At 35.7% G+C, this 24,654-nt stretch overlaps 1 protein-coding gene across 9 annotated transcripts in view; it reads left to right on the forward strand.

Moving 5' to 3' along the window:
* The window catches only part of LOC117345129 (rootletin-like), a 108,196-nt gene that overhangs the window by 22,662 nt on the left and 60,880 nt on the right, over positions 1–24,654 (forward strand). For 6 of the 9 annotated variants that reach the window (XM_033908095.1, XM_033908096.1, XM_033908099.1 and 3 more), the window contains one exon: positions 10,372–10,653. In XM_033908095.1, coding sequence (XP_033763986.1) covers positions 10,372–10,653 — 282 coding nt within the window. Of the gene's footprint in view, positions 1–1,430; positions 1,587–2,159; positions 2,259–10,371; positions 10,654–19,750; positions 19,829–24,654 lie in introns of those variants that run through there. The other 3 variants (XM_033908102.1, XM_033908101.1, XM_033908104.1) reach the window with 3 other exon arrangements.

Below are 24,654 nucleotides of genomic sequence, written 5' to 3' on the forward strand. Positions count from 1 at the left end.
ATGTACAGGTCCCATTCGTCTCTATCTCCCAAACCAGGCTTTATGCATTTTGGCGGACAAATATCGGGCTAGTAACGTAAATAAATTTACTAAACAACACTATGAGTTATGACTAGGACTGATTGTTTCTTCTAAGCAAGCAACTTTTATACATGTATGTAAATCATAAAGCGCGTGCTGCTGTAACTGAATAGGACATGACATATGGAAATGTGAAGACACTTTCCATTTCTAAATGATAGAAATCTTTCAATTGATCTATTTTTTACCTGAATGATAGAAATCTTTCAATCGATCTACAATTGTATTTTCATTTCACTGATAAAAGAATATTTTTCATGGATACAACAAAATCATCACAGGAATTCAGCAGATAGCAAAATAAGATATTCCAGGATCGACACAAAACGCCTGTGCCACCAATATTTCTCACACTCCCGTTCTGTATAAACAGGTAATACAATGACTAGCGCTGACTACAAGAACATTCTCTCGAATATGGAATTTTAAATAGTTAATTACATAGAGAAATCTATACTGCTATATTGGGTAAACCAACATTCGTTATTATGCTGTACACAGGCGATTATCGTGTAAGATTAATATCGGGAGATTTTAGGACTACGAAATGTAATCCTCAATACATATCCGGGACCAATACACACATGCGAGATGAAATAACTACAATATTGTACAGAAGGTTTTGTAATAAAGGGGTCTACATATATTGACAACCTGTTGTTAATCTAGCTTGGTGGGGTCACCGCTGATTTTTCAGCTTATTTTGATTTATATTGATTATTTTGGAAATCCTTATCAGTTAATAAAAGTCTCGATCGTAAAGCTGGCTCCCAATTGTGGAGGACTTTTCAAGGGACACAAATTTTACCTATATATATAAAATCGATAAAAACATAAGTGGTGAATTGTATCTGCGATAAGAAATGCACGGTGCGTGCATCAGTGCTCCACAACAAAAACGTGCGTGTTGAATAAAAACAAAGGTCAATGGAGGCGTTGTTTTCAATTTTAATCAAACAATTCATAATATCAAGATTTATTTTATCAGAAAATGCATTTTAAAATGCGTTTGAAGTTATGTGTATTACTTGTTTCCATCCTCATGCCTACCTCGCTTGACTCAAGTGATTGAGTACAATACACATACACACACGCACCAAATATGGATTGGCTTGTAATTGAGAAAAACTAATGGTACAGAGATTGACTAAGTGAAAGCGGTGTATTTAATTAGTAGTTGTGTATTGGCTCTCGTTAAAGGTCCCATAGTAGGTAAATATATACATTTGTCCCGCTGGCATTGTCGGCATGCACAGACCTGCAGATCAGTAAAGTTCTACCTATCTACGCCACCTGGGATATTCGCCGATAGGAGATAACTCGGAATATTGACGGGTCTTCCTGACTTACGTAGGAAGGTGGGGCTTACCTGACAGCTGTTGTGGGGATTTCTATGACACATTTCTTGCACATGTGGGGGACCCTCGATTGCCAGTTCTGAGGTGCTTCAAGCAGGACAAATGTCACTTGAAGATCGTGACCATCGCTTGGAACGAGTGATACAGGTGGCTATTTTTATTTGTTTATATTTGTGAGTTGTCCTACTACAATTTTATATAGCACGTCAAGTCATACTATACGTATATGTGTAGCACACTGTTAAGCGCTGTTTAATGCAGTTGTCTTTACTCATGAACATGTCAATTCTGGCGTTAACACTCTATGTAATGTCAGGCAGTCATGGCACGGTCGTATTAATGGGCCGGTATTAATTAATAACTTTAATTGAACCGCCACTCTAAATGTAGAACAATGTTTTTCACAATTGTTACATTGTACATGTATGTGTTTTAATCGATATACCGTTTGTAAACAATGTATCTAGAACGTAACACACATACTTTTCTCTGTACAATCATTCTACGCTGATATTTATACGTCCAAGGGATATGCACACGTGCATTCTGTTGTAAAGTACGCAGCAGCGTGTATTACTACGAGACGCGGTAACCGTGGCAACGATTTTACACTGTTACTGCGGAACTATCATTACAAACCGGAAATAAGAAAGTAGGACAAAGTTAGCATTTCCTGTTTCAGTTTTAGTTGTTAATACACAAGAATGTACCATGTATTATTCAGCTAGCATCAGGATGAACTCTCCTCCTGTCAAAGACCGACCAAGATTGCACAGCGTCAGTGAAAGAGATCGACTAGCAGAGAAATTAGCGCTCTGGGTACAATATAATTTTGTAAAGCAACTTCTTAGGAAGCTGACGAAATGTAAACATTTCTGGGGTCAAATTGACCATGAAATCTGACCCATCGACGTCGGTTTCATTTTCTCAAGTAAAAAAAAAGTCCATAAACATATTTTGAAAAAGTAATTGAACCGTACTACTGATATTATTTATTTTATTGGCAATACAGTAAGTCCATCAGAAATAACAATTCCAAAAATTAATGCAGGTGTGACTTGTCGGCCCACGGTTGCTCATACAAATTGGTCTGCAGATATATTTATTATTTTATGTCTATATTTAGCTGTACTTTTTCTGATGTTTGAAATTTTGATTGAGTCCAATATCCTTATTGAAAATTCAAGAAAGTTGTGTGTCACATTTACCTGTATTGCTTACATAATTTTAATTGATGTCTGTTCCCTACCTTTATTACATCATGCAGATTCAAGTGAAGATTCAAGTCAATATTTACCCAATATTTTCTGCCTGTTATGCATTTTAAAATCAAAATAAATTTTAATGCAGAAATGTCATTGTAATACTCTTCCTGATATGTCACCCTACTTGCTGTCATTATGTCGATTGGAACTGCAATTTTGAGTCACCTGCCATGTTCCCTTTAGTAATCATACAGGGCATCCAGTAGACTCTTGAGAGTATGTTTTTGACTCCCCAAATTGAGATCTGACTCTTGGGTTTGAAGGGAAATGTCTATTTGACATATGTTTTGACCCTTCAGATTGCTCAGAAATAGTTATTTGACTCCTGAAACTGCTAAAAGTCAAGGGTCAACTGGATGCCCTGATCATATCTGCATTCATTTATGCTATATTTCTATCACATACCACCAGTGAATTTTAAGGTTAGCATTGTCATAATGAACTTGAAGGTAGGAGGGGGTCAGCCAGGAGAGTATTTGTTCTAAATAAATAATAAAAATACAGACTGAACATCAAGTCTTATATCCTCTAATGACCTCTCACATGTAATTAAAGTAAATTGTCCCCACCTATAAAAAGTCGTTTTGAACTCGAGAAGACTTTGAAGCTTGCAACAGACTAAAGTATCGTACAGTATACATGAACCTTATTGCTTTTTTATCCATGCTTGTTTAATTATAAATGGATATGAAAGTTAATTAATCATTAATCTGATAATTTATTTGTATTATAAAATTTAGACTGTTTGCTGTGTTATATTTCCATTCTAGAAAAAATGAAATAACACAATTGGTCATGTTATGTTATAAACTTGCTCATTTATTAATTTCATATGACATCTTAAACTTATTTTGTAAATTTGCACAAACACTCTTGTCAGATCCTCTCTGTAAGTCTTTATTTTTATCAGACCCGCGATCAATAAAACAATTTAACTTAAGAAATTAGATATATCCTCAATCCTGAATTACTGTAACATATATATTTTAGGTATTGTCAGTTAGACATATCAAAATTAGTTGCTCATTCCTGAATCATTAATTTTGTTCTGATTTGCATATTTTGTTATGTACAAAAATGGTGATTAGCTTTATTGACTAAATGGTATTTCAATATGCTCACAATTTAAATTTGCTAGTCTAGCCTATGAAGATCCAGGTAATTTTGAAAATCTGCCAAAAGTTCCCTGAAATATGACCCTGACAATATTAAACCTGACCATTGATAGGGCAGTAATTGTAGACGATTTAACATTTAATACCATGATACTGCGGTCAAGTCAGGACTTAATCAAGTATTACTACAGGTCTCTTATTTAAAATTTCATTGAAGTCGTGTAACGATGAATGATATGGCAATTTATATACATTATTTACGAGTAGACTATATATTAATATAAACTTTATTTATTTCACAACAATTGCAAAAAAGTTACCGGGTATATCAATTTATATTAAGCACGCTTGTTGGCCTAGATTGAAGCACGCGAGGGGTCTTACTGTGGGAGGAAACCGGAGTACCCGGGGAAAACCCACAGGATTGGGCAGTTGACCCCATACCTTTTCGAGTCTGATTGGGGAATCAAACCTCGGCGGCCTAGGTGAAAGGCAAGCATGTTACCACTGTGCCACCCGACACCCAAGTAGACTAGATATTATCGTAGAGAAAAACAGAAACTTTGGAAATGTTGAAAATGAAATGAAGAAAAATAGTATTTATATCCTTTTCTATGATCAGCCCTGTATAAACTAATGTCATTAGAACTGAAGAAACAGGCCTACATCCAGTTTGATTTCGTGTATGAATGCATTACATTATTATGTCCATGTTGTTCTTATTTAGCCATCAAATGACACTTATAATAGAGCTAATAAAGTTTAGAATTTAATTATATCCAAATTGATCTACATTAACTCATGGTCCTGTTCTCTCTATTCCATCATCACAGATTTTACAGTTTATGAACTCAAATTGATCCTATTGTACAAAACATTACTGCATTACTAGACTTTATAGTAAAATAGATTCTCTGTATGAAAATACTGTTATACCATTGTGTACACTCAAAGAAAGCAAAAAAAAGCATACAATATATTAATTATATTGATGTTTATATCATATCTGTGTATGTTAAGAATGGCATCAATATAATTGCAAATTATAAATACTACAATACAAACAGTACCATATATTAATGCCGGAGACACTCATTCATTCCCCGTCTTTGTGAAACTTGACTGAGTGACAAGTCGGACATGTCTCATTAGTTTTGTAGAAAACCCCAACAATTTTGGTCAGGCAAAGACAAATATCAATTGTTTGTTCTTTCCTGTAGAAGCTGAATCATTTTCATGTGAACTGGTGCTATGATAGTAGTATTATTTATGTACGACCAGTATACCTTTAATACGTGTGTGTAGGCAGTTTCAGCTGCTGAATTTCATTATCATCATCAATAATTAATCAGATCCATATTGGTAAACCATACATGTATTATTTCATTATTGATAAACGATCATTGCTCGATCAACAGACCACAATGGAGTATTTGGGTACTATTTCATACCTCAGTGATCCAGTATCAGTATTATACATATTATATACACTCCTTACATGGTTGGCAGTTTATAATGGTATATACAAATGTACTATCATAATATATGAAATTTCCTGACTGCTCTCTAAGAACTCTGAATTAGCGTAAAATAGAAATTGCAGTTGTGATGAATTGCTTATACTAGATACAATATGTATAGTTGATCCTCACAGGGAAGATTTGTATTCAAGTAATTTGAAGCATAAATATAGAAATTGAAAAGGATCCTGCAAATTTTCCTGATCGAAGCTCATTCATGTAATGCAGCTGAATAGATTCTAATTTCATTAAAACTGGAATCAATTTGCAACTGTTACCAGTGATTTTGATATAGAGTCATTGCCCATAATCAAATTTTTATGTGAATATAGATTGACGTTATGGCTATTTCTTATGGGATAATGTATAAATATACCTATTATGCAGTATGAAATGCACATCAACAGCAGCAATGGACTGAGTGTCAATCATTTCATTGTTTGTTATTCCCTGCTATACTGTGATAACTTCAGTAATTAAGGAACTTGTTTACCTGTGTCACACATCTATAATTGTTTCGTAAATTGACAAAAAACATGGTGGCATTATACCCTGGTAAACATAGAAAGGTTCACACAGCCTGTAATGACAAAAAACAAGTTATTTATCGCCAATTCAGACTAATGCTTAAAGTTATTATATGTTAATGGCTCAGAAAAAAATGTTTTAATCAAACAGGTGTCAACTACACACAGATCATTGTTGTTAAAATACCTTGTTTGTAGACAGATTTCACCAGGTAAATGGGCTTACAAGTATACATACATCATACATGGTTTCAACTTAAAATCCAAAATAATACTGAGATACTCAGGCATTTTTACTTCTAAAATCCAAAATATACTTTAACTTATAATAAAGGGTTATCGCTTTGATTTGTTCTGATTTTTAGAAATGGGAAGAAAAACATGACCTTTTTGTAGTTAAGAAGTTCATAAAGCTAATAGCTTGCAATATATTTCATTCCCTGTTCCCATAGTAATTGAAGTTTATCATCAGTACTTTAAAAAATCTTGACACCAGACAAAAAAAAGAAAACCTAATGTTTGATTTGAGTATAAAGAAATGATTGTACCTTTTGTAGTGTTGTACAGATATTTACTGAAATAAAAATGACTGTTTTTACAGAGTTTTTATAATTTCTGTCTTTTTCGAGTTGTGGAGATAAAAAATATGTAAGAAATACGGACTAGATAGTAAAGCTTAGACAATTAACATATTATACAGTGCTGAGTGTTCTACGGTTTCGTTTTACAAATTCTTTTGTGCTTGCTTTAGCTTAGGTTACCCATGTATATAAACTTGTGGCAAATGTCAATACTGGAATATGTGTTGGTAAATACAGTAGGAACACACTCACTCAGGAGCAAGTCGGGACCAGACTTGTGTCGGATCATTTTGGGATGGCTATAGGGGTGAAGGTCCAGGCCTACAATTACACCACTAAAATACTACCCGTGTATCTCGAGATCCGTACATGTTCCACTCTATAGAAAAGTCAAAAGCCAATCTCGGAGGTGTTTTTAAATCAGTAGTTAAACGTCACGTACCTGGTACTATCATTCTACTTTACAAAATCTACATGGTTAAAATATTCCATACTTAGTCTAGTACTTTTACTTTGAAATTGTTGGTAAGTCTTTGCTTTTATGAAGTTTTTGTTGTGACTTGCTCATCTGTTTTTAAACATCATAGATTTCATCATTGCTACTCCCCATCTCATCACCTCAACACTACAACTGTTCTTCAAATAATCCCCTTCTCTTGCGAAACATGCTGTACAAAATTTGCAATTATTTCTGCTAACAGTAATTGTCAATCAATTGTTTATATCCAATACAGTTGTCATTAGATCACTTTGTATACTGTAGGTTTCTTGTATGTATAAGGCTGTGCAGTATTCATGTTATCAGTTAAAGGTGAAAAACTCCCGCTTGTTGCTGATATTTTATTTCACGATTTGAATTTTCCTGTTTCGAATTCATCACAATTATAGCGAAAAATTAAATTCATGCGAAATAAATCTGTTATACAGTATATCTTGACAGTATAGCACATTAGTTCATACTGATAAGATAATTAGTTAATGTTATTTACAGATTTGTCATTAGGAAGGTATTTACCAGGGATAATATATGCAATACCATATTAGGATGTTTAAGAGGTATGACCTCTAACCTCTCGTGTGAGCTTTATAGTCTTTACAGGTAAATAAAACATTGGGTTTAAGTATTTAATATTGAAAAGGTGATTTAGTTAAAAGTGTCCTGCCCATCCCCCAGGTCTGCAAGCTTTAACATGTATCTAATGTAAAGTGATGTTCAGATATTGATTTCATACTGCAGGATTTAAATGTTCATTTCAACATCAATGCATTTGTGAATGTTTGATACAAGATTTTTATCGTGATTTATTTCCTGGAAATCGTACTCAACTTCTGTCATCGTCATTTGATCGATTTTGATGACACCAGATACTGTGTAGTGTGGAAGCATTACTTGGTAAAGCCAGATTGTATGGCGTTACACGTGTGGGTTAGGATACCTTGTATTACAGATAAATTAACATTGTGGCTAATGACGATATAATACATGGTATAAAATCAATAATTACCTATATTTAGTTCACATTTATCCCTGATAACTCCCTAATAAAGTAATACCCTAGTGTGTTATTGATTTTTCAAATCATTAAATGGAGCTCAAGGTTAAGTATCAGTATTATAAGCTGTTCCTATATATGATTTTAATTTCTCCAATGTTTTGTACAATTTCTTTGATATGTACTTCCAGCCTTTATCTCACATCAGTGCAACAATTAAGACATTGCATAATATTCTACATTTAAAATTAAAGAAAAGTTCTAATCAATTAAAAGATCTTTTACGAATCAAATTTTCAGTTCAAACTTCCTTATTTAAGAAGCAATCTATTTTCCAGTTCTGTACACAATAGATTTAAAGTTTTGATTAATTCTCTAAGCACATTATCTTGATATAAGATATGGAGAGTGTTTTCATATGTCAATAGAAAAGACTTTTTTTCTTTTTGTATCATTCTAATTTTAGGCTTTCTATGAAATTTATGGGCACACTTGTTGTACTCTACAAACAATAGAAAAAAATATTCAAAATTTAGCCTTACATAATCCTCCAATATAAATGCCCAAATTTAGGGTTACATCATCTTAGGATTTAGCCCAATCCATATTCTTTTATGTTCTGAAGTAATGCTTTTGGTAATTCTCAAAGTTCTGAAGTAATGCTTTTGGTAATTCTCAAAATTCTAAAGTAATGCTTTTAGGACTTCTCAATGTTCTGAAGCAATGCTTTTGGGAAATCTAAATTTTGGAAGCAATGCTATTAGGAATACCAAATGCTTAAAAGAAATGCTTTAGGGAGAATTCAATATTCTGAAGCATTGATATGGGAAAAGTCAATATGCTGAAGCAATGCTGTTGGAAATTGTCAATGTACTGAACCAGTGATATTGAAAATTATCTTCTGAATCCATGTTATTGGGGATGCTGAATGAAGAAATTGTAACTATTGGAATGGACAAATACGAGGCTATAGTAGCCGTGAAAGTTTGTGTGTATAGGTCTGGGAAATGAAGATGTGTGTAGGGTGTCGTTATAAATATACAGTTTGTAGAGTATTTTCCATTAACTGTGTGAACATTCCTACATTACTACTAAAGGTGAATAAACAGTGTGTTATGATAGAACTTCTGTGTGATCCTGAACCCCTCTAGGCTATATTGTGTATTTACTATAAACCTGTTATATACAAACATAAGCAGTTAGCAGCAACATTCCAGGGGGTAGGAGAAATCACTTTAAAATGCTCCATCAATGATTTTTTCCTGCTGAATAAACACATCTAACCTAGGGAATAATGTGTTTAGAACAAGTCAAATTTCCGGCTGTATTAGGGTAATACATTATTGACCATGGTAAATTGTGCTGACACACTGTCATGGTGACAGAATTGCTAAGTGAGCAGTATTCCATCGAACATATTGACATACCCATTGACCAGTTGTGTTGTCGGAAGTTACCCGACAGGATCTTGTGTTGTATTGCAAAGTGCTCCGACTAATTATTATGAAGTCAATAATTGTGATATGCCATCTGATTTATCCCTACATTTCATAATGGTATGACCCTGTTAAATGGTCAGTAGAATCCATTTGTGAAAAGTAGGGGAAACAGTATCATGAATTAGGTCATGCTAAAAAGGTTATGATGGTTGATATAAGTTACTGCATGATGTTGAAGGATTTCTTTAGTTGGTAAATTGTTCTCTAACCTTTTGTACAGTGATTACAAGAAAAACCCAGTTTGAAAATTGTCTTCTGCTGTCTTTGCCCAAAGTTGATATTTGCAGGATATCTGATTTTTAATGATCTATTTAATTAAGATTGTAAGTAAGAGTAATTTCAAATACTATGAAACCTCACTTAACGACCACCTCAAAGTTTGGTCCACCCCGCCATTACGGCACCTTTTTTCAGTCTTGTTATTTTTCTCCATATATCTTTGTATATAGGTCACTTCAGTAATGAACTGTACCGTTGATTAGTGAAAAGGTCTAGTTAGTAACCTACAGTATTTTGTTCTTATTTTTATTATCCTGTTTTACATGCTATCCTGTCCTGGCCCTTAGAATTATGTCTGAAAAAGATTGAACAAGAAAATGATATCTTAGTTGCTTACATATATATGTATATACCTTCTCCAAAGGTTGATGTGTCTATGAGAGAATGAAATATTTTCAGCTTGAAAACGTCCCATTTGGTTGGTATGAGTTCATTACATGCCTGTATAATTTTGGCCTTGAGAGAACACAAAATTGGGTGTTTGCAATGATAGTAGGGAAGGGTAAATCGAACCACTTCCTACCAAATTATATTTTCTTAAATGTGACAGTGCATTAAGATTTTATGTTTAAAGGTGTCACCCCACAGCTCTTGTTTTTTTTATTTCAGTTTGAACTATTTCATTAATAATATGTTATGATGTTGTTTTGCAGAAACTAGAAGATTCAGTGCTGCGAGACAGTGAGGACTACACCGTTCGAGGGGAGGACAGCAACCCTTCAAAGATACCTGCCCGCATAAGGGAGATAATCACCAAAAACTTGACCTCTGACGACCCTAGTCCTAGCAGGATGGCTTCGTCAACAAGTCTCGCTCAGGTACAGGAAGAGAATCAACTCCTCGCCTCAGAGCTCAACCGTGTGGAGGACCTACTCGCAGCAAGTCGGGCAGAGAGGGATGAACTCGGCATCAAGTACAACGCCATGAGTGAAAAGGTTAGTGTTGTATAAATAGTCTTACTTAATAGAATTGAATACTTAATTATTATAAAGGTTATGACAGCTTAGCTAGGAAATATAGCTCAACGTAATGTTATCCTGAGAGAAATAGAAAGTATCATGTTGCAAAGTTGTCCTATTACAACACTAAGGTATGGTGACAGTATCAGAGAAGTGATCAGGTATGGTCAGTATAGGAGTTTCCTAAAACCAATGTAGCAAATTTGCCATCACAATTACTTTAAAATTCCACTCTAACAGATCTTAATTGTGTGTTATTTCAAGGAGTTAGGTGCTTGATAATGTTGATAGCACTGAATCATTTATATATCTCCATATTTTCTCATTTCTGGTTTTTCTGCTTTTAGATATGTTTGACACAATACATTATCTTCCTTTTTGGAGTAACACCATTCTGTGTGGAATCTTTGTACATTTATGTTAGTCAACTCTTAGGCAAGGTCTGGTCAGCATTTAAAAATCTTAACTAACAGGTACCAAACTCCCAATGTTATGGATGCAATCTTGTTACCTGAAACACTAGCATTATAGATTGATGTCTGTTGGATGGCCCTCAGTTAAATTAAACTGCATTGGTTTTAATCATACATTCTTTTGATGGTTATTTTGAAATTAAAAATTGGAAATTAATTCTCTCCTGTAAACTTCTTTGAAAAATTAAACTAATCCTGTACATAGTGTAGATCCATCCAAAGGAAAGTTAAGAATTAGCTATCTGTTTCCAAGAAGAAAGCCTTTACTGTAGAAGGGAATTGATTGATGGATTATGTTGCTGAAGCTGATCCTTCAGTGAGATTCTTGACAGAATGGTAAACAATAAAAATCCAGTTGTGATCTCCCTGTTGCCCTGAGTCTGTGGTCTTTATTGATGGACTGTTAATGACCTCGGCCATTTACAACTTTGTGTTCTACCTGAGACAAATACACAGGTATACAGTCAACTTGATGTGATAAATCTAGCTAGAGTTATCAAACTTTCTGTGAAGATTCTATTGTTTTGAGATGTTTTAACTTTATAATTGTTTGTACAGTACGTACAATTTCTATAAAATTTTAAAAGATTCATTGGAGATATAAATTACAACATAGTGTATCATAACCCGGCTTTGAAGAGGACTGGTGAATCTTGTGTACCTACATTAGTTATGGGGATGAACTTCAATACCCCGGTCATTTAAGTGGAGAGGTCCCCGACTTTGTGCGGTAGAGCTATTTATAATGTACCGTAGAGATTCAATATGGCCCCATTTACTGGGCGTTCCACTCTTTTGGAAGCTTAATGGACGTTATCAACAAGCCTTTGATATCATATTGATGTTACTCTGACAGAAATGGCCCTAACATTAGACTCCCTTTCCTATATGACAGTATATGGAGTAGGACGATGTGAGAGCAATGTTACAACTATCAGTGTTTTTCATACCTATATATATAACAGTTCACAAAATCACCCATTCCCATTTTATTTATAGCCTTATTTTTCCAAAAAGAACTGAGGGTTTCCATTTGTGTCCATAGATTAAAACTTCTGAAAACCACAGTACGCTGAGATTAAATTAAGAAGTTTTAAGTTTGTATTTGTAACTCTGGCACAAGATCAGTCTATAGGTTTCTCCAAACCTAACACTAGGCCAGCCTTGTAGTCTCATATTTCTCATGAACTAATATAGGCTCTACGATTCTAAACTATCCTTTAAGGGTTCTCCAGTACTAGCACTAGGCCTGAGCCTTTGAGTCTCTATAGAGCCTATACTGATTCTAGACTAGACCTTAAGGGTTTCTCCAGTACTAGTACTAGGCTAAGCCATGGAGTCTCAATGTTCTCTAATACTGATTCTAGGCTATAGAGCCTGTTACAATTCTAGGCTAGCATTTAAGGGTTTCTCCAGTACTAGTACTAGGGTTTCCATTTATGGGGTTGGTTACTCGACTTATAGCCCCATTATTTGTAGGGTAGACAAATTTCCTAACCCCAGTAGAATTTAGGAAACAGAATGGACATGATATAAAGGGTCACTATTTTTCCGAGTTTAGAAGTAATTGATAAAATGTTATTTGATCAATAACATGGTCATTAAAACATGTGACTCTAAATTCATTAACACAGTTATTGGTGACTTTAAATGGCTTATTTATGCGGAACTGGTAAATGAGTTGTTATTTATAGGTGATCACCTGACAGTTCTTTATTGGACGTCTGAATAATGGTGTAGCAGGGTTAAAGGTCCAACTCACCACTTGGTATCAATGTTAATGATTTATTGTTAAATAGTTTTCAGGTTGAATTACTGTTTTCTCAAAATATTGCTTTTATGCGTACATGTACTTTTGATACTGTTTGCTAGGTTAAATACATTATTCCCTCCAACAGGAACATGAGGTTATATCCTCTCCCCTGAGACATGAAATAATTTTCCATTCCCTGGGACATTTATTAGCCCACCATCATCAGATGGTGGGCTATTCAAATCGCCCTGCGTCCGTGGTCCGTCGTCCGTCCGTCCGTCCGTCCCTCCCTCCGTCCGTCCGTCCGTCCGTCCGTCCGTCCGTCCGTAAACAATTCTTGTTATCGCTAATCCTCAGAAAGTACTGAAGGGATCTTTCTCAAATTTCATATGTAGGTTCCCCTTGGTGCCTAGTTATGCATATTCCATTTTGGGACAGATCGGAAAAACAACATGGCCGACAGGCAGCCATCTTGGATTTTGACCATTGAAGTTTGTTATCGCTATTTCTGAGAAAGTACTGAAGGGATCTTTCTCAAATTTCATATGTAGGTTCCCCTTGGTGCGTAGTTATGCATATTGCATTTTGGGACCGATCGGAAAACAACATGGCCGACAGACAGCCATCTTGGAATTTTGACCATTGAAGTTTGTTATCGCTATTTCTGAGAAAGTACCGAAGGGATCTTTCTCAAATTTCATATGTAGGTTCCCCTTGGTGCCTAGTTATGCATATTGCATTTTGGGACCGATCGGAAAACAACATGGCCGACAGGCAGCCATCTTGGATTTTGACCATTGAAGTTTGTTATCGCTATTTCTGAGAAAGTACCGAAGGGATCTTTCTCAAATTTCATATGTAGGTTCCCCTTGGTGCCTAATTATGCATATTGCATTTTGGGACCGATCGGAAAACAAGATGGCCGTCAGGCAGCCATCTTGGATTTTGACCATTGAAGTTTGTTATCGCTATTTCTGAGAAAGTACTGAAGGGATCTTTCTCAAATTTCATAAGTAGGTTCCCCTTGGTGCGTAGTAATGCATATAGCATTTTGGGACTGATCGGAAAACAACATGGCCGACAGGCAGCCATCTTGGATTTTGACCATTGAAGTTTGTTATCGCTATTTCTGAGAAAGTACTGAAGGGATCTTTCTCCAATTTCATAGGTAGGTTCCCCTTGGTGCTTAGTTATGCATATTGCATTTTGAGACCAATCAGAAAACAACATGGCCGACAGGCAGCCATCTTGGATTTTGACAATTGAAGTTTGTTATCGATAATTCTCAGAAAGCACTGAAGGGATCTTCCTGAAATTTCATATGTAGGTTCCCCTTGGTGCCTGGTTATGCATATTGTATTTTGAGACTAATCAGAAAACAACATGGCCGACAGGCAGCCATCTTGGATTTCGAAAATTGAAACTGGTTATTGCTATTTCTAAGAAACTAATGAAGGGATCTTCCTGAAATTTCATATGTAGGTTCCCCAAGGTGCCTAGTTATGCATATTGTATTTTGAGACCAATCGGAAAACAACATGGCCGATAGGCAGCCATCTTGGATTTTGACAATTGAAGTTTGTTATCGCTATTTCTCAGAAAGTACTGAAGGAATCTTTCTCAAATTCCATATATAGGTTCCCTTTGGTGCCTTAATCTTAACTTTTATATATAGGTTTCCCTTGTTTGAAAAGTACTAGAGGTTTCTTCTGAATTTACACAGATTAGTAAGACTTAGAAGAAGAGAAAAGTAGAGAAAAGATCAATCTGACATGGAACCTATGAAGAACATTCAATGGTGGGCGCCAAGATCCCTCTGGGATCTCTTGTTTAATTAGACGACATCCAATCCCACAGGGACATGATTATATATGAAATAACATCCCCTCCTCTGGGACAAGTGATAACATCCCGTCCCCCTAGGACATAAAGTGACATCACCCCCTCTGTGGGACAAGAGATACCATCCCCTCCCCCTGGGACATCAGGAGATAACAACCCCTCCCCCTAGGACATGAAATAGCATCCCCTCCTCTGGGACAAGAGATAATTTCCCCTCCCTTGAGACATGAGACAACATCCAATCCCACAGGGAAATGATTATATCCCCTCCCCCTGGGACATCATGAAATTAACAACCCCTTCCCCTAGGGCATGAAATAACGTCCCCTCCTCTGGGACAAGTGATAACATCCCCTCCCCCTGAACAAAAGATACCATCCCCTCCCCCTGGGACATCAGGAGATAACAACCCCTCCCCCTAGGACATAAAGTAACATCACCCCCTCTGCGGGACAAGTGATAACATCCCGTCCCCCTAGGACATAAAGTGACATCACCCCCTCTGCAGGACAAGAGATACCATCCCCTCCCCCTGGGACATCAGGAGATAACAACCCCTCCCCCTAGGGCATGAAATAACATCCCCTCCTCTGGGACATCAGGAGATAACAACCCCTCCCCCTAGGACATGAAATAACATCACCCCCTCTGCGGGACAAGTGATAACATCCCCTCCCCCTAGGACATAAAGTGACATCACCCCCTCTGCGGGACAAATGATAACATCCCCTCCCCCTTTGGACATATAATACGACTATCTCTAGGTAGTGGGTATGGTTAGAACTCATACTTCTTCATTCATGTAACTTATCGAGGAAAGTAAGTGACTTGCACACTACAAAGTCATAGCGTTTGTCTTATTTCCTCAAGAGATATACTTACCCAATCCTGATTTTGCTATTTCACTCCAACTTAACATTAATCTGAACATGACATTTTTACTTGTTTATATAATTTTTGGTCTTCTTTTTGTGTGTATATAGTCATTATTTGTTAGCATTGTCTCTGGTAGAATTTTGCAACATTGCAAGGTTAAAAATGACAAAAAAATCTATACTAGATACCTTTTGTGTTCCTAGTGCTAAGTTTATTTCTCAGTATCGAGGGGGAAAATGGTCCAGAAAAGAATATTGCAACATTGACAAATTCAAAAGAGACATTTGGTTATCATCTGTGTTACCAACACAATGTATATTGAGGGTATATATCTGACTACACCTGATCGATATTGATTATCCTGAGGTGTGTAAGAGATAGGATATGATAGCTGGAGGTTTAAATGACCTTCGAAGGATCATTTTACACAAACATACATCACAAATATATATATAATTGTTATTCTTACCGAAATCTTACCTATACATGTATATACCTTGTCAAAAATATCTATATTTTTGAGAAGTTTCCAAATGTCATTGTTTTGAGTTAAACAATAATCTGAATACACAAATAATTAGTTAATTATTAACTTATGTAAGTAAAGCAAAACAGTTTTAAAGACATGTTAGTAGACTTTGGGGATCCCCAGGCCTCGTACACATTACCAAATTCCTGGTAATTAGACAGACATTAGCTTTAAGTAACCGTAACAAGGTGTAAATTCTTTTGTTGGACAGGTTGTATCTAGAACAATAGTTTATATATATATATACATATTCTAATATCTTTCCGGACAAAAAAATACAGTACACTGAATATTACAGTATGACCACAGTTATATAATGTTACATTGTGCAAGCTGTTTTGTCAACAAGGGAGACAATTTTTGTTTTTCATTGAGGATTTAGGTTGTTATATACACTGGGTTTTTGTGTTCTGACAGACTTTGGTACTGGGTAAAGTAGATTCTTGTTTATCAAGTCAACACTTAAGCTCCTCAAGATCCAGAATAAATTACTGATTTAATGAACTGTGAATTTAATTTGTTACTAATGGATAGGCCAAGTGGTTAAGGTGTCATGACACTTTACCACTATCCCTCCACCTCTGGGTCACAAGTCCGAATCCCATGTTAGGTAGTTGCCTGCGGTACTGACCATAGGCTGATGGTTTTTCTCCTGGTAACTCCGACTTTCCTCCACCTCCAAAATCTGGTACTTCTTTAACTGACCCTGGCTGTTGATAGGATGTTAAACAAAATAAACCAAACCAAACCAAAAATTGGTCTCTGATAATGGCACAGACTCTGTTAATTAATTGACGGTGGACCCTGCATTACAAAAATCACCTGAAGAGTTTTTCCTTTGTACTTTTTTTCCCTGCATATTATTTAGACTGCTATTGATTTGACCTTCAATGTCCATTGTCACCAATCTATACATGCCAACCTGTTTCCTGATGATGAAGAAACCATACACAGAAGCTGAATGTATCTGAAAACTCCATACAATAGAACCTACTGAATAACATAGCGTAAAATCCTATAAATCAAAGTGTTATGTATGGAAATCAGTGGAAAGTAATATACATTATCAGATCCACCTGATGTATAATACCGTATTGGATCTAATAAACGCACTCTGTGCTTACAAAAACATAAAGGGGTGAATGCCTTTGATAAAACTTAATGAACGAGGAAAAGTTTCCATGTGAAATTCAGGTGGAAAAAATATTGTTTTCTTTATTTACACTTTATGTAGTAAAAACAGTCAAGACACTTTGGTAAGACAGAAGATTATTTTAGTAGATCAGTGAGCTAAGGAACTTTTTATATGTTTCAATTAGCACACCCATCCTCTTTTTCTGGAAAAAAGGTGGGGATATGCTTTTAGGGGTAGGGGTGCCTATTAGGTGGAATACGGTGGTACTTCCTAGGTTATTAAAAATCCAGTTGACGTTTATGGCATAACTTTCTTACCAGTGTTGAAATAAAAGTGGAGCCCCTAATATTGTTATAATTTTGGAAATTGGCCATAAATTACACTCTGAAATCTGTCCTGTTGTTTAGAACTAGATTTCAAAAGAATGTTAATTACAGTACAAAAATTATGTTTTGTTATGTGTACAATGAGTTTTTGTTAAAATCATTTGAAATTACACTGACAAATTCTCTTGTTTAATATTTATTTGGCAAAGTATCAAAAATACAAAATTTGCAAATTGAGAAATAACTAATTATCAGACATGACCAAAACTGGCGCCGCTCTTAAATATTTGTTATCTCGAGAGGTGATCTCAGTTGAGGCATTGGACTTTTAACTTCTCGGACTAATGCATTCGTTCAGGTAAGAAAAACTCTTAAACATTTAAATATTGTAATTTATGAATGTGTTATTTGACTTAAAATGGAAAAAAGTTTCAACACTGCTGGCTGATTTCAGTTTCTGTTTAACTTAATTCTGATGATTCAATATTGAAAGGAATTTAATCTTTCCAATGATCTAGTTTAAGCCTAATTAATCGGATTCAATTCTCATTCATACATATGTATGTATTTATATAAATTATATATATGATATAATACACATGTCTCAATATAAGAAATCTCATTATAGACTGAATGAGGTAGATAATCATGTGCTTGATAACTGGGAGATAGCATTATATGAGGAAAGTGGACCAGAGGGACGACACATTTTAACTTTTATAATAAAACATGAATCGTCAGTGACAAAAGTTCTTCAACATACAGAAATGAAATCAGACAATGTGTAATGTAGTCATTCGATCATGTGATCATTCTGTTTGTGATCATGTGATCATTCTGTTTGTGATATCTGTAGTATAAAGAGTTCAAACCAGGCTTATGTTCATGGAAAAATGGAATGTTTTCTGTTTAGAAGACAGAATGAGCTATGACTCTTTTAATCAATTAACTAACTGATTGAAAAAATTGTTGGATGTTACAATACTGCAAATACAGACAACTTAAGGTAACATGGATTTACTTTTATCTCATTTCTCTAGATTTTCCAAGGTTATATCATTTGTGATCAAAAGGATATCAATTTACTGTCTTGAATTGCATTGTTTTAATTCAAAAATGAAATTGAGTGGTTTTAAGATGAGCCTAGAGGCTATTTTTGGAGTGATATTACTAGTAGTTTTGTGAATTAAAATTAAGAAGTAGGAAAATTTGGTTACCTGCAGTACCTTGTATACCTTACACAGGGTTCACCCTTTTGACAAGATTTCAGAAATCGTATGGTCCAAAACATAGAAAATTGAAGAAATTTGTGAGTTTTGGTGGGACCATTTTGGAAAATATGGGGCAAATGGCCCTATGGCCCCCTCCAGAGTTATCCCTGCTTACACAGTCTTAATTTGCCTTATTTTTTTCATTCTGATTAATTTTTTTGATAAGGCAGGTCCTGTACATGTTCTTGGTATTACCAGCTGTAGTTTATGTAATCTATATGTATTGAGTAAGTTTAGGTTGCCAGGAACAGTGAAATCACCAGGTATATATTGGTGTTACAATTACCGTTTTATAACCTGTGATACACGGATCCGTTTTTCCAACGATAAAAGTTAACGAATGCCTGGGTCGTGCTAACCCTTAACACACAGTAATAATTTACAATAATGGTCAGTGAAAGTGTTCGTGATAAACCGGTGTATTACAAATAACGGTCATAATGTAATGTTATTTTCTTTGCTATCAACTCAAAGCTATCCTGATTAGTTTGATATGAATTACAGTATTGTGTGAAATATCTCATTCTCCACTGTTTCAACAATCCTAGGCCATTTAAATAGTATTAGTGACGTAAAGACAAAGTCGTGTAATAGCTAGGATCGTGCAGGTACTGGTAGTCTTTTGTGACAGCTCATTGGGTGACTAGGTAACATGCATGAAGGTCACCTGTGCTTCTTTAACGTAGTAATTTATCAGTATACCAAAGCTAGGTAAGCAAACATCTGGAAGAGAAAGTGCAGCGCAGACAAGTTGATTTGCAGATACATGCAATACTCACATTCACATAGGTGAATTGTGCCGTTATTTAAAACTGCTGATTGGCACAGACATATATGACTTTAAATACAATAGTGGATTCTGAAACGTGATCCCTGCTTCACAATGGACACCCAAGTATTGTTGAGCGATGAAGATATGGATATGGATACAAGTCAAGGAGAACAGGTATTTCTTGTGCACATCAATGTGAAAAAAATAGATTAAATTAGATTAAAAAGCTGAGTCAGTAAGCGCACATTATCTTTATTATCTGCATGGTAATGTTGCTCACATGCGAAATAATGGATGAGTAAGATTCATTAAGTTTATTTCTAGTCTTCCTGAAATTCAATGCACTACAACTTGTACTTAAAGGATCGAGACAAGTAAGGTTGAAAAAAAATCATTAAATCAGTGATATTCAGCAGATATAGATACAGTTCCACTGCATGCAAACAGAACATATCTGAAACATCCATACAATCGTGTGGAAATATTAGTCAAGTGATATATCGTAATAATGCTTGGTAATGGTTTCAGCAAATTTCTCAAAATTTATTGGTTTACGTAATGCAACAACTGTAAACTTTAGATTTTTATTATAAATGTACAAACTTTCAAGATATTTCAACTTCCATTGAGGGTATTTTGCAACAAAACATATTTAAGATTGCAGACCTCACTTTAAAAAGCCATATTAAAGTCTTCGGATTAAATGGAACATGTGTTCAATCAAAATTGGCCAAGAATTTTGGATATATATAGGAATAACATTGCTATATCTTGATCGTTATCACCTGTATATGAAGTAAGTGTTAAGGAATATAGGACCAGGTAAATTTAAAGCTATCACAGGGGACACATTATGAACAGTTATTAAATGCCAGGTTTGTGAACACTCTGTTGTAACTGCCTAGATATTACGTGATGGTATATTATATAAACTAATAATGAATATTGACTTCTCTGACTAACTGTAATCACACAATTTTTGAGGAGTTGCCATAATTTGCTTTGGTAAGCAGCCAACTTGTAATAATGCCTTAGTATTCCTTTGATAAAAAATTCTATTTGTCACTACTAGCTATTTTTCACAGAATTTTTTCACATCACAATCGGTGTTTGTTAGGACAAATGAAGTAATGGTTTGACGGTAGAGATTATCCGAGTCCGAGGGGGTGCTGACTTGTACGGGTATAGAGCTACAATAGTTTAGCTGTCGTAGGCAATACCTATCATAAAATCTGTATACCGTATATTGTAACATTACATAATTGTAGTGTGTGTAACGGTAATAATTTTGTTAGTCAATCAGTGTGACCCACTAGGTCATGTGACTTATATATAGGACTTCAGATGACTGTATCAGAAGGATTTGATCAGCTATACATCATAGGTGAGGCAGGCGCTGTCAAACTCAGGTAACATGCATTTAGGTGTTTTATTATAGCTCTGAAAAACAATATGTTCTTTTTTTGTAAATCAAAAATTTGATCAGTATATACATGTATAAGGGACCTTTAAGCTGTGTGTTTCTGTAAGTGTAGTCGAAGTGTCAAGTTACCGGTGAATGTTATAAAGCATGCTATACTGATAGAGAAAGTTCATTTTAATCAGGAAAATATTATTGATTTCCACTTGATTTAATATACAGTTAGGCTATTTATGTTGGTTCTTTTATACAATAAACCTGTAAGGTAGGGGCTACTGAAAAACTGTAACCATGGAAACAAATAGTTAATTATACAAGTATGGTTGGTTTCCATTTCTTTGGCAGGTGGGGGGGGGGGGGGGGTTGAATACTTTGTCTCCTTAGTGTGTTCTTATATAAATTTGGTAGAAGTTATCAGCTAGAAGCTGGATTTTTCCTGCATATAGTAATTTTTTTGTTTTATTTGAAATAACTACAGTAAGCTGACTTTCTTCCCCACCAAGTATAAATGTTTTCTTTGTCTGTATACCTGTCTATTATTGAGTATGCGTTTGCCAGTAGAAGCTGACTTTGTTGTTTCTACAGATGTATTTGGAGAAGTTTATAGTCGAAGCAGACTTTCTTTTCTTTACAATTTACCCTATGATCAGAAGATGCGTTTTATTTCCAAAATTCCCCCTTTAATTGATTTATAATAAGCTGGACTTTGGAAAACAATGAGAAAAAAAGTGGCTTTTAGTTTTAAAAATGTCATTACTGCCATTAATATACATTTTATCAGTGATAGACCACCAGCTCATAGAACACTGTTTAGAGTTACCTCCCCTTGATGTACTATTCCAGAAGGTGGACCTGACATTAGCTCTGACTGGTGTAGGTCTCTCAGCGTGGTGTGACACCTGTTATCTAACCATGCTTCCCGGTCGACCGGTACAATAATCTCATTTATCTGGCTCCCATTATTAATAAACCTCATTATTGCATGTATATTCCTTTGTTTTACAATAATAGTCGGCTCTGCTGACACCCGGTTTATTCAGAGGAGCCTGCTCTGTTGTGTATATAGAACACCCATTCATTACTGTAATCTTGTCCACAATAATTACACATGCTCTTTTATAAAATATATATATTATTTTGTTTCAATGTTTTTGAAACCTGCTGATTAACTTGTATTTTGTGACAGATCTATACAGTTGAAGCAGCATAATGTGTTTTGTAAGCTACCTAGAAATGATCAATAGTTTTAAGAAATGATTCAAAGCCTTGTACACAAAGAATGCTACCTTTAGAAATCATGATTTTAGTTCCATACAATGTCGAGAATAACCATTTCATGACTCAAAGGACCAAATATCTACTAAAAGTCCATCAGATAAGCCTGTTATAATCAACGCCTATATGTATAAAGGGATTATAAAAAAGATAGGTAAATAGCTGATACAGTACATTGTACTAAGTCATATGCTGCATAATTCTGCATATAGAGCTGTTTTGTCCTTCTAGGACTCACCGGTAATGCTAGGGACATCATACAGCTGTTTTAGTCCTTCTAGGACTCACCGGTAAATGCTAGGGCATCATACAGCTGTTTTGTCCTTCTAGGACTCATCAGTGATGCTAGGGACATCCTACAGCTGTTTTTTGTCCTTCTAGGACTCGTCAGTGATGCTAGGGACATCATTCAGCTACATTTGTATTTTGTCCTTCTAAGGACTTATCAGTGATGATATGGACATCATACAGCTGTTTTTGTCCTTCTAGGACTCATCAGTGATGCTAGGGATATCATTTAGCTATTTTGTCCTTCTAGGACTCACAATCGATCATCAGTGATGCTGTCCAGGGACAAACTTCTAAATACAAAAGCTGGAAAACATGCAGTTTATGATTAGTGAGGAGTAAATATGGAACATGCTAAGCCAAGTTTTACTCCATAGATATAAAGTGTATATAATAGATTAATTTTCCTTTATAATAGACATGCAGAGTTAGTGTAGAAAATGTAATTAATTCTGTTAGTAATTAATTTACCTGTAACGAGGTTACCTGTATCTAGGATATCTAATCAGATGTATATTGACAGACTATTGATGCTATTGACCATTTGTAGTAATTATCCCTACCACATGGGGCTACCTTGGGACTAGTGAGTAAATATGGAGGTAATGATGTAGCTGTCCTTCACAGGGGCAGGTAGGTCATGAAGACAGGTGAGGGGACAGGTAGGTCATACAGACAGGTGAGGGGACAGGTAGGTCGTGAAGACAGTTGAGGGGACAGGTAGGTCGTACAGTCAGGTGAGGGGACAGGTAGGTCGTACAGACAGGTGAGGGGACAGGTAGGTCGTGAAGACAGGTGAGGGGACAGGTAGGTCATACAGACAGGTGAGGGGACAGGTAGGTCGTACAGACTGGTGAGGGGACAGGTAGGTCGTACAGACAGGTGAGGGGACAGGTAGGTCGTAAAGACAGGGTGAGGGGACAGGTAGGTCGTACAGACAGGTGAGGGGACAGGTAGGTCGTACAGACAGGTGAGGGGACAGGTAGGTCGTACAGACAGGTGAGGGGACAGGTAGGTCATGACGACAGGTGAGGGGACAGGTAGGTCATGACGACAGGTGAGGGGACAGGTAGGTCGTAAAGACAGGGTGAGGGGACGGGTAGGTCGTACAGACAGGGTGAGGGGACGGGTAGGTCGTAAAGACAGGGTGAGGGGACAGGTAGGTCGTACAGACAGGTGAGGGGACAGGTAGGTCGTACAGACAGGTGAGGGGACAGGTAGGTCGTGAAGACAGGGTGAGGGGACAAGTAGGTCGTACAGACAGGGTGAGGGGACAAGTAGGTCGTACAGACAGGGTGAGGGGACAGGTAGGTTATGTTAGCATTCACATCATCATTTTCTGTCATGGCAAATAAATTATGGTTTACACGCACATGCTTATTGTAATTTAATCATTCTAAAACTGTAACATCAAGCTATTTCTAGGTAATTGTTGTTAGAAAATTTGTAATAAGTATACATCTATCAGATTACAGTCCTCGAAAAGCTTTCAGTTTTTAACAATTTTGTGGATCTGATTCAGTACAAAGTATCATGTGATCAAAGTTATAAATCTATAATGATGCAGACTAGTACTGTCATCATCATTTTGTAACGACAGTGGAAGGCACATGTCTAATAGGTCTATTGTCACGTTGTCAGTACAGTGGCCATTTATTTTTACAAGTTTAGAGTAGACATGAATTCTGGTTGATCAGGTTGATTTGGGAGTTATATATCATTTTACAGTGATGAGACTATTCAATATTAATAATGAACACTCCCTTGTGTGCATGAAAGTTTCAAATTATTTGAAGTTACGAATGTAGATACTAATATACGTACATGTTATCTATTATAAATGTAGCGTATCTTAGTCTTTTGGAAACTGTCAAGGTTGGTTCCATCATTGTTTTGTATATATATTATATAACATACCAGCCCACCCACAGTACATGAAAAAAAAATTGCATATTTCATGGATACTGTCGCCATTTTCCTGTCTGGTAGAGGCAAATTAAAAAAAAATTGCAGAGTC

The sequence above is a fragment of the Pecten maximus genome, chromosome 16 (assembly GCF_902652985.1).
Source record: "Pecten maximus chromosome 16, xPecMax1.1, whole genome shotgun sequence".
Taxonomy (NCBI): Eukaryota; Metazoa; Mollusca; class Bivalvia; order Pectinida; family Pectinidae; genus Pecten; species Pecten maximus.